The 17,255-nt window shown below is 43.1% G+C and overlaps 1 protein-coding gene across 4 annotated transcripts in view; it reads right to left on the reverse strand.

Annotated features, from left to right (window-relative positions):
• The window catches only part of aatkb (apoptosis-associated tyrosine kinase b), a 404,882-nt gene that overhangs the window by 82,070 nt on the left and 305,557 nt on the right, over window positions 1–17,255 (reverse strand). For all 4 annotated transcript variants that reach the window (XM_072558766.1, XM_072558767.1, XM_072558765.1 and 1 more), the window contains one exon: window positions 2,858–2,937. In XM_072558766.1, the coding sequence (XP_072414867.1) occupies window positions 2,858–2,937 (80 nt within the window). The remainder of the gene's footprint in view (window positions 1–2,857; window positions 2,938–17,255) is intronic.

Here is a 17,255-nt window from a genome sequence, read left to right on the forward strand (position 1 = left end):
GCAGTCCTCACTTTCTCTGAACTGAATAGTGAGTGAGTCTTCTTTACTCCTTAACAAGGACTTAGATGCCATGAGAGGGCAATTGTGATTCGGACAAGGTTGAGAGACCATATTTGGGCACGAGAGGAAATTGCCAATTAAGAGCAGAAAAACACTTCCAACTGTCATGAAGGTGAAACACCACCAATGCTAAAAATCTGAAATTTTTAAAATAATTCAGAGAGGGTTGTGGTCTCTGTTTTAGCTCAGGGACTTTTCCCCTGAGCTCAGATGAACTGCAGAAAGATCACAGACCGAAGATGTTAGCAACAAGCAGGTTCTTACAGCGTCACTGGTCTCCAAACATTAACTGTGTTTCTCCCTCCGCAGGTACTGCTGAACCTACTGAGTTTCTCCAGCATTTGCTGACTTTGTTTCAGAATCTTACGCCTTGTTCTAACTTCATTGATATTCAGCCTCCCGTTTCACCAAACTCACCAAACAAACTAGACATTGGGAAAACTCAACGAGAAAACCACCGTGGGCAGCTGTGGATTCAGCTCAGTGTTGATTCTGGCCACCTCTGCTTTGGAAGTCAGGGCACGCTGTGTGGGCACTGGCCACACACCTCCCACATCTATGGATGTTGGCATTTGAAATGCGCCAGCCTCTGACACCCTACGTGGGACATTTCCAATCCCCATACAGGACCCTTCTCACCTCAAGGCTGTGCCTCAGGCTGCACCAGCGGCTAACATTATGACACTGCAGCAAGGACACTCTGTGTCCAGGGTTACACACCCAGTTCATGGGGTGGATCAGGCTGCTTCTCCAGCACTCACACACCTGAACATGCTCACAGCATTCCTGCTTTGCCTTGTCTTTCTGCACGTTGTCCCCTTAGCCAGCCACAGTACTGCTGTGCAGTTCAACACTGCCAATGGGCCAGCTAGTCTCAGTCAAGCCTTTGCTCAGGACACCCAGGCACAGAAAGACAAGGGCTGTCTCGAATAACAGCCCAGGACCTACTCAGGGCAATCAGAGTCTGCATCCTCTTCTAGATTAGATTAGGTTCCCTACAGTGTGGGAAACAGGCCCTTCAGCCCAATTAGTCCACACCGACCCTCCGAAGAGTCACCTACCCAAATCCATTTCCCTTTGACTAATGCACCTAACACTATGGGCAATTTAGCATGGCCAATTCACCTGATCTGCATGTTTTTGGCAGGAAACCAGAGCACCCAGAGTAAACCCACACAGACACGGGGAAAATGTGCAAACTCCACACAGACAGTCGCCCGAGGCTGGAATCGAACCTGGCTCCCTGTCTCTGTGAGGTAGCAGTGCTATCCACTGAGCCACCGTGTCCTCATCAAGGGACAGCCCACCTCCTGATTGACTCTTTTTGCCCTGTTGTGGACTGGTATGATAGAGAGAGAGAGAGAGAGAGAGCGAGAGAGAGAGAGAGAGAGAGACAACTATCATGGAGACTGAAAGTCAAAGGCACAGCTGGCACTGTTAGTGCAAGTGGGATGGTGTCCTGAGTGAGAGAGTTGGCAGCGCAGGGGGCACGCAGTCAGTAGTGTTGGGTGTTGGAGTGGGTGTGAGTGAGTGAAAGAAGAGAGGATGTCACTGACAATAGGGAGGGTGGTACAACATGAGCCTTGGTGGGAGCTGGGCACAGCCACAGAGACAGAGAGAGGGAGGTATGGAAGAGAAATGGTAGAATCTACCCTTGTAGAGTGGAGAAGGACATTGCCCCCCTCCCAACATTGCTGGGCATTCTTCCAGGATGAGACTGCTCCAACCTGGGTGGAAGCCTCATACCAGAGCTGGGCATGGCCTGGTGTTGTGGCTGTCTGTACCATCCTGTCTGCCGGGACCTCCAGGATTGGGGCCTACAAAACGAGGTGTCAAACTCCTCGTCTCTGCCACATCTGGGGGCAAACATCAGGAACGGTGCAGGGCAGTTCAGAACTAATGGAGCTTGTCCAGGTGCACGATTGGCTCTTAAAGATGGCGTGGGCACAAAGGATGTTGGTGTTTTGGCAGATAGCGACCGTTTGTTATGGAAATGGTGCATGGTAAGATGGGGGGGCTGGAATCAGATGTGAAGGATGCCACAAGGGCACACCAGGTAATGAGTGTGGCAAATTTGGTAAGATTTCAGTGAAAACTCCCACAAGGCCTCACAGCGAAAATCCCACCAAAAACATGACCCAAGTCGGACTCATCCATAAAACTATAAGCTTCAGCTCTCAGTTTCTCGCTCCAGATGCTACAGGAGCTGCTGAGTGTTTCCACTATTTACCCCTTATGACCACTTTTGTTCAGTCTCACTCAGTGGGTCACTTCCATCCACATATTTTATAATGTCTCCCACTGAGGAACATGTAACCTCACGGAGTTCATTAAAATGCCAGGCTTGATACTAGCTTCAACACCGTTTGCCTTTTAAACAAACTGCAACTAAGCTCTTAATTATTTGGTCTCAGATTCTGATTTTAAAAGAGGAATATTGATACTCACTGCCTTTTTCTCTTCAATCAGGTTTTCTAAAATGGGGCAGCCAATGTTGTCTATCTGAATTAACGAGTCAAGCCCAACCTAGCAGCTATAACTTTGAAACAATATTGATTGACAAGCTATCCCAACTTGGTCAATGTCGAATGCTTTCTGTGGTTTCTGAATTGAAAGCAATCATTAATTTAGATCACTCATTGATCAAACACTAATATCAAACACCCTTTTACTAAGCTAACTACCAGCTGTTCTGTTTTAATACCTGCTGTGCAGTGGGGGAGGGGGGAGTGTTAAAGTGAAGTCCAAAAGAAGGGGTTAAACAGCGGCAAGTTTAAAAATAAAGAGATCTACTGACCTTTCCAAACCAACTGCTGCCTGCCTCTTTTAAGTAGAGGAGGCTTTGACGACCCAAGTCAGTCTGATGAAGGAAGTGCCCTGCGAATAGACACATATAAACAACAAGATTATCACTGGCATCCCCACCTCCTTCTGTTCTTCATCAATAATCCTTTCGCAAGGCTGTGAATCTAGACTGCAGGAGGTTACAGAATATTGTCTGCCATGATGAAAAGAGAGAGAGAGAGAGAGAGACGCTTATCCACCACTGTCTTCTTCACTGAGAGCCTCTTGACAGGTGAAGTGGAAAACAATGTTGGACAGCATGCAGCAGGAAGCAGAAATTGTGCAACTTCAGAGAGAGAGAGAGAGAGAGAAATAGCTGCTGCTCACTCCAGCTTCAGAGCCAAGGTAAACAAGTTGTTTACTGGGAAAAGATGTGACCCCTGTGGTAACTCTCCTCCTCGCATTGGCATTCTCCACCCCTGCAAATTACTGAGTGCAAGGATTGCGAGCACATGCTGACTTACTGAAAGAAATAAATTCTTTGTCAGTAACTTGCGGAGCTGTGGTCGCTTGGCTGGCTGGAGGACATAAAACAATTCCAACATTCCAGTAACATCAGACAGCTCTGAATTAATAAAGATAGGTTTGCATAATTTTCAATATCATCACAACATGCTGAACATTCTCGTCCTACTGTTAACAGGGCAGCAGGCAATGAATAACCAAGTATAGAGAAGAGAGTTTCATTCAGATTGATACAGTGCAGTGAAGCAAATCTCAGATATTCCTATTATATCTATACATACTTTCACCCATGTCTCTATACATTTCATATTAATGCATAATATATACGTGTAAACCTCCACACAGATATATCAGACAGAGATTATTTGGAAGGTGTTAATGTCTGCCCACAAATTTTGAAAGATTTATTGAAAAGCCTTTTGGCATTGACACAGAATCTCCAAACATCCCCAAGCAGGAATGGTACAATCCACCATTTCTAGTCAACACAGACTGACTAATACTGGAACTGTGTGTGTGTGTGTGTGTGTGTGTGTGTGTGTGTGTGTGTGTGTGTGTGTGTGTGTGTGTGTGTGTGTGTGCATGTGTGTGTGTGTGTGTGTCTGTGTGCATGTGTGTGTGTCTGTATGTGTGTGCATGTGTGTGTGTGTCTGTATGTGTGTGCATGTGTGTGTGTGTCTGTGTGTGTCTGTGTGTGTGTGTCTATGTGTGCATGTGTGTGTGCATGTGTCTACGTGTGCATGTGTGAGTCTGTGTGTGTCTGTGTGTCCGTGTGTGAGTCTGTGTGTCTGTGTGTGCATGTGTGAATTTGTGTGTTTCTGTGTGTGCATGTGTGTGTGTCTGTGTGTGTCTGTGTGTGTACATGTGTGTACATGTGTGTGTGTGTGTTTGTGTGTGTCTGTGTGAGTCTGTGTGTATGTGTGTGTGTGTGTGTGTGTGTCTGTGTGTATGTGTGTGTGTATATGTGTGTGTGCGCGCGCATGTGTGCATACGCAGGATTACTCTATCACTGATCCATGAATTCTCGTGACCCTGATAACGTTCTGGGGACCGGGTTTGATTCCTGCCACAAGAGATGATGGAATTTGAATTCAATAAATATCTGGAAGGAGAAGTTCTAATGATGACCATGAAATCATTGCTGGTTATTGGAAAACCCATCTCGGGAAGGGAACTGCTGTCCTTACCTGGTCTGGTTTACACACGACTCCAGACCCACAGCAATGTGGTTGACACAATTAGGGATGGTTAATAAAATGCTGGCCTGACCAGTGACGCTCACACGCCGGGAATGATCAAAGTTTTATCCGGAGCAAATGTTAACTATGTGAGGGCAGAGGCTAGACAGTAATTATAACCAGTTTGACTGTACCCCAGACAGGGATCCTTCAGTCAAACTCATCTGCGCTGACCAAACATCCCAATCTGATCTAGACCTACTTGCCAGCACTGCACCCATTTCCCTCTACACCTTTTCTATTCATGTGCTCACCCAGATGTAGTTTAAATGTTGCTATTGTACCAGCCTCCACCACTTCCTTTGGCAACTTGTTTCACACATGCACCACCCTCTGCGTGAAAAAGTTGCCCCTCAGGTCTCTTTCATATCTTTCCCCTCTCACCTTAAACCTACACCCTCTAATTTTGGACTCCCCCACTCCAGTGAAAAGACGTAGTCTATTTATTCTATCCATGTCCCTCATGATTTTATAAACCTCTATGAGGTCACCCCTTAGCTTCTGCTGCTCCAGCAAAAACAGCCCCAGACTATTCAATCCCTCCCTATAGATTAAACCTGTCAGTCCCAGCAACATCCTTGTAAATCTTTTCTGCACCCTCTCAAGATTGACAATATCCTTTCTATAGAGGGGCAACCAGAATTGTACGCAGTATTCTAAAAGTGGTCTCACTAATGTCCTGTACAGCCACAACATGACCTCCCAACTCCTATACTCAGTGCACTGACCAATGAAGGCAAACATACCAAACACTTTCTTCATCACCCTGACAACCTGCGACTCCACTTTCAAGGGAAATAAATCTGCAGCCCTATGTCTCTCTGTTTGGCAACATTCTCCAGGGCACTACCATTAACTGGATAAGTCCTACCCCGGTTTGCCTTAACAAAATGCAACACCTCACATTTATCTAAATTAAACTCCGTCAGCCACTCCTCAGCCCATTGGCCCACCTAAGTACGGTCCGGTTGCACTCTGAGATAGCCTTCTTCACTGTCCACTCCACCATCAATTTTGGTATCATTTGCAGAAAGGGATAGGTCCATTGCCAGCTCCATGTAACTCCCCTGCACTTTCAGATTGTGCCAACACATCTTTTACCTCCACCAGGCCTCATCTCATTTGAAAAAACGAGCACGTTTGACAGTGCAGCGGTCCCTCTGTCGTAGACAATATTCTGCCTATTCACAGGCCTTACAAAGACTTTTAAAGTTTCTAGACAAAGCTCTCAGCTTCCTGGTGGAATCTGCAAACTAGCAACATTGGCTCGGCCAAACAGGATCCTTTAAATTTCCGAGCCCAGCCTGTTTGGACCCAGTATGAAAGTATCAACAGGCAGCAACTGCGTGTGACACCAGTGAAATATCTGTTGCCCTTTCTCACCTCTACTTGGTGGTCAGACAAGTCATTTTCATGTGAGCAAATGTCACATACAGCAAAAGCAGGAAGATGATTACGGAAGAGGGATTCAAACAAATATTGCAGATTACATCTCAAACAAACCGGTGTTGATTTGCATTCCACGATGGCTATTCCCACAGTGCACTTTATATAAAACCTCACAATTAGTAGAATGTGAAGTGCAGTGGTCAAGCTTCATTGAACATGCAGTTAGTTTAACCAATGCTATTTAGATAATGCTTTCTTATGCCGCAATTTTATTTCATCATGAAGCTGTTAACAGCTTTGATGGTTCAAAATCCAACGCATAACAAGGTAATGCAGAAGAGGAAAGAAAATTGGGCATTCTGGCCCTGGCTTTGTGATTTGCTGTGCTGAAAGGGTCCCTGCGCTGCCAGATCTGAGGGTCTTGCAGGAATTTTGTTTTGGTAGCCTGGGCAACAGCTCCGTCCTGGTCACAACTTGGAACTGGCAACTCTTCAGCACAAACGGCAATGAGTCGGTCGCTTTGTATCGATGGGGCCTGAGATGAGCACAGTATAAACAGAGTCGCTCAGAAAAACTAAACACTACCATGTCTCGGACTTGGGCCACCTTTCCATAGACTCCTGTCGAGTGTGGCTACTGTTCTGGACCCCCTCTACCGTTAGCTTCCTCTACTCCAACAACCTATCTGTCCAAGGTTCCCATCTGTCCTTGTAGGCCATGCTGAATCAGGGCTGAAAATGTCAGCAGCTCCCCAGGCACAGAACTGACGATAGTGTCTGCCCGGTACAGCAGGAGGATTCTCGCATCTTGCGAAGCCCCAAAGCAAGCAACAGCTCGACGAGACAGCCATGGGAAAGGGGTTTTCTCACAGCAGTGGGATGGTGTGTTGGAGATACCTAGCCATCCCTCAGGACTCAGGCACCAGCCAGCAGGAAGATAGTGAAGCATCCAGGACCGTGCCCCACCTCCTCTAACCCACATACCCAGGACCGGATGGAGCAGGGATGGAGGATCAGGCAAGGGCAGTCACAGGCAAGATGTGGCTCGCAGTTTAATGTATAGCCAAGAGGGGGCACTGCTGCTCCTTCCAGTTCCCCAATCAAGTATGTTTTATATTTTTTTGATAATAACAGCCAGTTGTCCCTTGAAAGACAAATCTAGGTGCTGGCCACCAGAGAATATTGACCAATTAAATACAGGAGTTTGCCTAGACATCGCATGCCCTAAACTCTATGAAAAGGGCTCTTGTTCAAAATGTTGATCCTCCTGCTCCTTGGATGCTGCCAGATCTGCTGTGCTTTTCCAGCAACCCATTCTCGACTCTGATCTCCAGCATCTGCATCCTCACTTCCTCCTATATTAAACACGTAGCTGGCGCAGGGTTAGTGTATTCACAACATGTTTCAACAGTCCCACGTGGAGCTGGGATTTCCCAGTCCCATGTCAGACCTGTCTTGTCTGTGTTTGCATCAACTCAACAATTCATGTGTCCTTTGTACCTTTTGTTACACCTCTCTTAAGTTCATGTAACTATCATTTCAGCCACTTGCTTGTTCTCTGTCTGCATCAACACATGAGCATGTGTGTGTGTGTCTGAGCAAACACATGCCCCTGTATCCCTTGTCTGTCTGTGTGTCCGGTTACTTAGTCCTTTCCTGCATCTAGCACTATCAGAGCTAATTGATGATCCAATCACAAGCCAGTTGATTATGTCGCGGCGTAGACACGCATGCAATTTCCTTGGTAACAGAATTGATCACAGAATACATGAGTCTGCTTCCCACCTAGCAACAAATCAATGTCCCAACAGTCTTTCTTAATGTTATCTTGAAATGAAATCAATTAAACTAAATTAAAACAAATCAATGATTTAACTGTAATCAACAACCCTATTAAAGGGGCATTGGAGTGAAAGACTAGCGACCCAAGTGAAATATAGAGATTTAAATTACAATGTAATTTTGTGCAGTGACTATACTCTCTAAACCCTGGAGTGCAGCTTTTTGCAGATGGCCTGAAGCAAGTGGACACTCTCTGGTTTATCCTATTTTAAACACCAATTGTGATGAAGTTGTATAGTATACACTATCATCATTTGGGAATTTGGGTTCTAAAGTAGAGGCAGATGGGTTCCAATCTGTAAGGGTACATTGTTTAAAGAGGTCATGCCATCAATTGGAAAAGTGACCTAAATACATCACTTCAACAACAGCATTTGATTGAGCAAGGGCCCTGGCAAGTACACGTGATATTAACTGTTGTAGCATTGATACTGCTGAGTTTAAGACGTACAGATTAAACAGATGATCAGGAGATTCTGGCAGTTGTGTTTGATTCAGTTTAGAATGTAAGAAACAGGAGTAGGATATTCAGCTTCTCACTCCAAAAGATCTTGGCTGATCTGCCCCAAGGCCTCAGCCCTTCTTTCAGCACAACCATCATCTCCCCCGATATTTCAAAAATCTATCCACCGCCTTCGTGAAATACTTTCAGTGATGCAGCCTCCTCTACTCTCTGGGGTAGAGAATTCCAACTTGCTCTAGCCTCTGAGAGAAGAGCTTCCTTCAGCCCCACCTTCTGTAATTGTTCCCTAGCTTGAGATTTTCTTTAAAGAGAAAATATCTTCTCAGCATTGACCCTGTCAGGCCGTACCTTGTATGCTTTAATAACATCGCACCTCATTCTTCTAAACTCTAATAACTAAACCCTAAGCTATTTAGCTGCTTTTGATAAGTTAACCTCTTCATTCCAGGAATTGGTCTGGTGAATCTCTTTTGAACTGTCCTAAAATGAAAGCAAAGTCAGCAGAGTCCCACTATCTCAGTACAGAGAGCTAATGGTTTTGGTTTCAACCTGAGGGTTACCATGATTCAGGTGAGGAAAGTGGTTGAGAAGGTGGGACCTTTACGGTGATCTTAGCAGGTACAGGAATTGAAAACTACACTGTTGCTATCAAACTACTTTGCAAGCCGGCTGTCCAGCCAACTGAGCTAACCAACCCCTAATGTCGGTATATCCTTTCTTACATATTGGAACCAAAACTGAACATAGTCCTACAGGTGTGGCCTCACTAACACCCTGTACAGTTGTAAGAAGATGTCCCTGCTTTTAAACTTCAACTTTCTAGCAATCGAGGCCAAAATTCAATTTGCCTTTTTAATTACTTGCTGAACCTGCACACTAACCTCCTTTGTTCCTCACACAACACCCAGATTCCTTTGTACTGCACATTTTTGAAGTTTTTATCTAGTTAAGAACAGCCTACCTTATGATTCTTCCTATCAAATTACATGACTTCATACGTTCCTTCATTAAGCTCCATCTACCAAGTCTTTGCCCACTCACTCAACATATTTATAACCCCTTGCTGATTGAAATGCCCGCTCACATATTTTTCTATTCACAGCAAATTTAGATACAGTGCCCTCTGCCCCCTCCTCTTAGTCATTAATGCGAATAATAAATAATTGAGTCCTTATAATTGATCTTTGGGGCACACCATGTGTTACATCTTTCCAATCCAAAAAGGACATTAATCCCAACCTTCTGGTTTATGTGTGTTAACCAATCCCCAATCCTTGTTAATACATTGCTCCCAAAACCTTCAGCTTGTATCCTGTACAGTAGCCTTTTATGTAGCACCTTACCAAATGCCCTCTGGAAACCCAACACACTACATTGACTGTGGTAAAACAAAGAACTGGAGATGCTGAAGATCTGAAACAGAAACAGAAATTGCTGGAGAAACTCAGCAGGTCTGGCAGTATCCGCATAAAAGGAAGCAGAATTAACATTTCAAGTTGAGGGACTCCTCATCAACTGTTCTGAAGAAGCATCAATGGACTCAAAACATTAGCTCTGCTTTCTTCCTGCAGATGCTGCTGGACCTGCTGAGTTTCTGCAGCACTATCTGATTTTGTTACACCACATCTATTAGATTTCCTTTATCAACTCTGTTTGTGATATCCTCAAAGGACTTTAGCAAATTTGTCACACATGATTTTCCTTTCACAAAAGATGTTAACTCCATATGCTTGCGTTAAGCACTATTACCATCAGTTGGGATTGCAGCATAATTAAGCCAAAGAAATCCCAACTAAAATATGACAGGGGATATTGTAGAAAATGTCAATTCACAAATGAGACTTGAAGTTTGGTCTTGGTTATGCACTCCAGTCCCCTGTGGTGCCTACCAGTCACAGAAGGCCAGACTTACACCACTGAGACAGTCTGTCAAATAAGCAATGAAAAGTCTCTTTTTATACTATTCTAGTGAAAGTAACTGAAACAAATTAAACCAAACAACCAGGAGACAGCTCTTTAAAGGGATATTGTAAAGAAAGGAAAACTCAAAATGAAGCTTCGAAAACTTTAATTAAAATTTGGTATTGGAGAGCGAGTATGTAGTCCAGCCCCAGCGGCACCCAACTATCACAGAAGGCCTGAAGCATAAAAGTGGTCATTCTCTCTGTATAAGTACAGTCAGTTCTTCTATAACATGATGGTTGCATTCTTGTGCAACCCCATGTTATTAAAAAAATCACACTTTAGAAACAGCATTCAAAGTGTTGGCACTGTAATCGTGTTACAGCCAACACACATTCTAAAAGTTTGCGTTGTAGAAACAGCGCCCCCAATTTATCAATCGCATTATAGCAAATTCATTTTGATGAATGCAAATTATAACATAACCTCTACTCTATGAATTTAATTTAACAATGCCCAAAATATTTAATTAACCAATATTTAACTATTCATCTCCCTGTTCCCTCCACAGATGCTAACTGTTCTACTCACTGGTAACCTGACCCCACCCTGCTGAATTCGGACTCCCACCCCACAGTGTCCCAGAAAATGGCTCTGAATTATGGATGAGGATACAGTTTTCCTGTTATATTTGATGGAAGTGGGTAGTTGCTCAGCTGCTCTGCGAACCATCGACTCCGTGAGCCACGAAAATACCTTTGACTATTGGGAGCGAACTAACATCACGAGTTGGATAACAAAGCCAGGGCCTTGGACAGAGCGGTCACATTGCGGCTGTCAGTCTGATAATCACCTTGTAAATCCTTCCAGGGATTCACACTGATCTTTCCAGGAGGATGGTGAAAATACAAAACAACAGCCTCTGAAGTGTTCAACAAAGAGCTACTGTATGTTACTTTCTCACAAGAGGATTAACAGACGACGACATTATAGTTTGAAAGGTTTTATTTTTGCAAAGCATATATTATATTGACTCGCAGTAATGCAAGTGGATTAAAATTAATTTAAATGCAGTCCTTTCAGCAAAGTTGATCACACTTTAGTTTGGCCTTTTTAAAGTAATATACCTTGATATATGAGGAATTGATTGCACGCTTCCTGCTTTGGTCTCATGGATAGATACAGAACGTTTAGTTGCTCAGTGTGAAGCACAAATGCACAAACAGTGCAAGGTTTAGAAAGAATCTAATTAGGTGAAAGTCCATGGCCTATATTGCAGGCAAAAAGAGAAAATACCTGCAATGATATTGCATCTTTCATGTCCAGTCCAATTGATTTCTTAGTCAAGGAACTGCTGTTAAATTATAATCACTGTTTGGCTGAGGCAACCTTTACACAACAGCATCTAGAATCAATCAAATATTTGGAAGGGAAAACAATTGCGGTGTTTTATGAAAGAGAAAGGTCATGGGACTAATTGGGTTGCTTCTAGTTAAGAGGAGGCACAATGATGGCTTCTCTCTGTGTTGTGCAGTTCTAAGTAACAGAGATTGAAACAAAGACAGAGGATACTGGAGAAATTCAGCAGGTGTGTCAGCATCAGTGGAGAGAGCAACAGAGTCAGTGTTTCAGGTCCAGTCGGCTTCTTCTGCAATTCTGATAAAGGGATATAAGGTAGGGGCCATTCAGCCCATCAAGTCTGCACCAACCCTCTGAAGAGCATCCACCCTATAACCCTACATTTACCACGACTAACCCACCTAACCTGCATCGAGGGGGGAGAACTAGAGCACCCAGCAGAAATACACACAGACACAGAGAGAATATGGAAACTCCATGGAGACAGTCACTTGAGGGTGGAATTGAACCCAGATCCTAGTGCTGTGAGGCAGCAGTGCTGACCACTGAGTCACCATGCCATCCACAAATCATTCTGGACTCAAAATGCTTACTCGGTTTATTTCTCCACAGACGCTGCCAGACCTGCTGAGTTTCTCCAGCATTCTCTGTGTTTGGTTCTGATTTCCAGTGCCCACAGCATTTTGCTTTTACTAGCAGAGACTGAGTGGTGGCAAACTTGATTGTAATGATCTGCAAGACTGCAGGAGGAAGGGAAAGACTGAGGGAAGTAATGAGCTGTCAATGAGTGATGTTTTCATTCTAATAAAGTAAGACACAAGAGGAGACAGTACAGTATAGTCATGGAAAGAAGATGAAACTAGAAAGGGAATGTCAGAGGATCATAGTGGCAGTGGAGAACCAGAGAAAGATAAGAAAGAGAAAAAACAGAAGTAGAATCTCTTCACACCGATTAATAATTTATCTTCTGATTTGTCATTGTCTTCTATGTAATGTATCAAAGTTTCTCGTTTGCCACTTCTACAATGTGTGAAACATCATCCTTGCTGTTTCAGGGTGAGAGGACTAAACAAACAGATTGGAAGTATAAATAGATCTGACAGGAACAAATAGGACAAGTGGTATAGAAAATTGTAAAAAGCTGTGATTTACTCGGAAATCATTGCAGAGCGGATAAATTATTTCCATTATACAGTTAGTACATGGGAAAAAAATAATATCTCTGCAGCAAAGTTCCACTGATGGGAGACAGGTATCAGGAGTATGATTGTATCTAATGTTGTATTGGTCATAGAAAGCTCTCGAGCTGTGAATACAAATCCTCTGCAAACTAAAGGTTCAGTACTGGTTCCTAGTAACTTGTGACTCAATACGCCCACCAAGTATAATAATACATTCTCTTTTATTTTTGTTTCTCCAGGAGGAATCCTTCCATATTGGGTATCCAGGTGAATTCAGCACAACCTACACACAGTTAAATTCCATCCACGCCAACAACAGCTTGCCTCATCCCTGAGCATAGAGAAACACTCTGGAGAGTCAGCATCATCCTTCCACAGCGTCAGAATAAAATCACTAATGAGTGACAAATCAAAACTGGATGCAGGCTACTCAAACCCATCCCTGATAGATGTCTTATAGCCAGAGACATAGGTTTGGGCAGGTTTGAACAGCTAGATGTGGAAGGAGATTGTCAAGTCCACGACAATGTTCACCTGCCTGAGAGCCTCACTCGTTATGCATCTCTACACTGGATGAGATCCCATAAGACAACGGTCAATGACACTCACTGACGATTGCAAAGAAAAGCTACCCAAGAAGATTTATTGATCCATACAACATGAATTAACCTTTTGTTTTTCAACTTTAGTTCGAATCTGTCACCAAACCAAGGAACCTGCTGGCCTCCAGCTGTGGTAATGGCACAGAGAAAAGACAAGCAGCCAATCACATTGAAGAATTCTCCCAGAGAGCAAACCAGGAAGTTAAAGGTTATGATTGTCCTTTTCGTTTTAATACCATTTCACAGACTGTGTAATGAGCAATGGATGTGAAATGGGATTAAAGCTGAAATGTGACAAATATACCTTAACGTAGCATCTGTATGTGGAATTTAACATAATGGAGAATTTTGATATTGCACAAATGTAACATTAGCTCTTTTCGGGAGCAGGGAGGATGTTTATTAATAATTATGAACATAGTACCTGCTTAAAACCCAGTTACACCTCAGCAACATTGAAAAGATGTAACCTTTTAGATGGGCATGACCATGAGATTAATTTTGTACAGGATTTAATGATTTTCAATTAATTGCAAGCTAGGGGGACTTAGTAAGGAGCCTCATTGTAAAGTGCAAGGTCAAGGATAAGCCTCTAATTGATGTGTTGAACTGTGTGCATATAGACTCCAGAAGCTGCTGCCAGTGTCAGAAGGGCAATGACACTGAGTGTTGCTTTCTCATTAATGTCACAAAATATGTGCCCACCGTCCTTGTTATCTCTCTGGTAGCTAGTCCTGAAAACTGCCTTTAAATATCCAATTAGAAAACAGATAGATAGTTTGAGAGTTTATTTCAATGTTGTTGAAATACATAAAATGAAACATGGAAGGGTTCATTGTTTAAGAGCTGTTTTCAATGAAACCTGTTGAACACGTTAAGGAAGTGGAGACATGCTGGGTTTAAAGTTTTGGGAAATGTCAAAGGTTTAGCAGTTCAGAGAATCCCAGTGTGGGGGCTTGTGTGAATAATTTCACACTCCTGTTGAAGAAGATCAAGAGGAGACTATGGTTACTCCTAAACATTGGGGAAAATGGTTGCCATCATGTTCAAGTGCTGACCTTAAGTTATTTTTTAAGTATAACACAAGTCTCCATCTGAATCTATTCTCTTGTATTTCCATTCACTTTTCTGGATTTTCAAGGAAATGCATAGCATTTTACAGTGTACATGGAGGCCATTTGACCCTCCACGTCTGTACTGGCTTCCAAAAGAGCTTCCCAGCTCGCCCCATTCTGTAACCCTCTAAATTCAGAACTTTCAAATATATATCTAGCCCTCTTTTGAAACGTCCTACGGAGTCCACCTCCACCAGTCTCCCAGGCAGTGCATTCCAATTCCTAACAACTCTCTGAGTAAAGAAATTTCTCCTCACCTCACTCCTCACTCCCTTGTTGACAATCTTGAAATTGTGACCCCTAGTTACTGACATACCAATCAGTGGAAACAGGATATCTTTCTTCACCCTGTCAAAATTGTTCATCATTTTTGAACACCTCCATGAGGTCCCCTCTTACTCTTCTCTGCTCCAAGGAGAATAAGCCCAATTTCTCTCATCTTTTCACGTATCTAAAATCCCTCATTTCTGGTATCACTCGACTAAATCTCCTTTGCACTCTCTCCAGGGCTTTAACATCCTTCCTTAAATAAGGTGCCTGGAATTGAATGTAAAACTCCAAACGTGGTAGAGGTGTAGTATCACTTCCTTGCTTTTATACTCTATGCTACTATTTATAAACCCCAAGATCCTACAAACCATCTTGTTTCAACTTGTCTAGCCACCTTCAGCGAGTCATAGACACAAGGTGCCTCTGTTCCCGTACTCCCCTCCTGTACTATTGGGGCCTGTATTGTCTCTCCATGTTTCTTCTGCCAAAATGCATTACCTCACATTTCTTTCCACTGAAACTCATCTGTCCTTTTGGCCAACTCGCCAATGTCCCTCTGAAGTTGCTCAGCGTCATCCTCACAATTCACTATTCTCTCCAGCTTAGTATCATCTGCAAATTTAGAGATGTTGCCCTCAACACCCATCTTCAAATTATTTTTATAAATTAGAAAAAAAAAATATCCCAACACCGATCCCTGGAGAACACCACTTTTCATTCATTTCCAGTTTGAGAAATGCCCATCTATACCATCCCCAGTTTCCTATCTTTTAGTAGCTTCTAATCCATGCTGCCAAGTACCCATCAATCCCAAACATTTTAAATTTGCTATCCAGCCTGCCATGTGACACTGTAGCAAATGCTTTCTGAAAATCAAAATATACCACATCCACAGCACTACCCTCATCCATTACCTATATCACCTCAAAGACATTCAATGAAATTTGTCAGACATCACCTGCCCTTGACAAAGCTGTGTTTACTGTCTAGGATTAACTTATTTTTTTCTAGATGTACATTTACCTTATCCCATATTATGGTCTCTATCAGTCTTCCCACTATTGATCTGAAAATGTGTTGCTAGAAAAGCGCAGCAGGTCAGGTAGCATCCAAGGAACAGGAGAATCGACGTTTCGGGCATAAGCCCTTCTTCAGGAATCTGAAGCATTCCTGAAGAAAGGCTTTTGCCCGAAATGTCGATTCTCCTGTTCCTTGGATGCTGCCTGACCTGCTGCGCTTTTCCAGCAACACATTTTCAGCTCTGATCTCCAGCATCTGCAGTCCTCACTTTTCCCTTCCCACTATTGATGTCAAGCTGACAGCTCTGTAGTTTCCTCCATTAACCTTTGCCCATTCTTAGACAATGGTCTCACATTTGTAACCCTCCAGTCCCCTGGGACTAATACTATATTTAGAATAGCCTGGAAACTTTTTCCACAATATTCTCCCTTACCTCTCTCAGCAATCTAGGATGCATCCCATCTGGACCTGGCGACTTCTCTACCTGGAGAGCTGTCAGTCTCTTTGGCACCTTCTCTCCATCTATCACTCTACTGCTCCATTGCTCTCAACACCCACGTTTTCAACTGGGCCATTGTCACTATTTTCTAATTTGGTAACGACAGAAGCAAAGTATTCATTTAGCATCTCTGCCTTACCCTTTGGTTTAGTGAGCAGCTTACCTGGCTTATTCCTTATGGGCGCCACTCTATCCTTCACTAACCGTTTCCCATTAATTGATTTCAATAACATTTTACTACTTGTTTTAGCACAGTCTGCCATCGTTTCCTCATGCTTCCTTTTAGCCTTCCTTATTCTAGCCTGAGCCTCTCTTACATTTGAGATACTCTTCCTGATTATTATAGTCCTGCGATTATTATTCCGTATGCAACTTTTCTTCCTTATTTTCTCATCGATACTCTTAGACATCTGGGTTGCTCGAGATTTGGATACCCTGTACTTATTTCTCTTTTGAAAGTCTCCCATTTTTCATCCACTGTTTTATGCACCAAGATGCATTTTCAATCAACCCACTCCAATTCAACTTTTAGTTGAAAGTCCCTCAAATCTGTCCTTTTCTAGTTTGGGATCTTAGTTTTTGACTGATTTTTATCCTTTTCTAACTTAATATTGAATCCTATAGTATTATGATTGCTATTTCCCAATTGCTCCTCCACTTTGATGTTTTCCACTTGGTCTGCTTCATTTCTGAGGACCTGATTCTCCCCACATCCTTTTAGCCTTAAGGACAACATCAAACCCCTTCCTGAAAACATTCAATGTTTTAGCCTCAACCACTTCGTATGACAGACAATTCCAAAGGCTCCCCACTCTCTGGGTGGAGAAACTTCTCCTAATCTCAGCCCAAAAACTCTTATACTGACCCCTGGTTCTAAATTCCCTGGTCATCGGGATCATCTTTTCTGTATTTGCACTGGTTAGTCTTGTTTAAGCTTATAGATTTCTTTGAGAATTCCCGCCTCCCCCCATTCTCCTAAACTGTAATGAACATAGTCCTAATCAATC

Source organism: Chiloscyllium punctatum, chromosome 39 (genome assembly GCF_047496795.1).
Source record: "Chiloscyllium punctatum isolate Juve2018m chromosome 39, sChiPun1.3, whole genome shotgun sequence".
In the NCBI taxonomy this organism is placed as follows: Eukaryota; Metazoa; Chordata; class Chondrichthyes; order Orectolobiformes; family Hemiscylliidae; genus Chiloscyllium; species Chiloscyllium punctatum.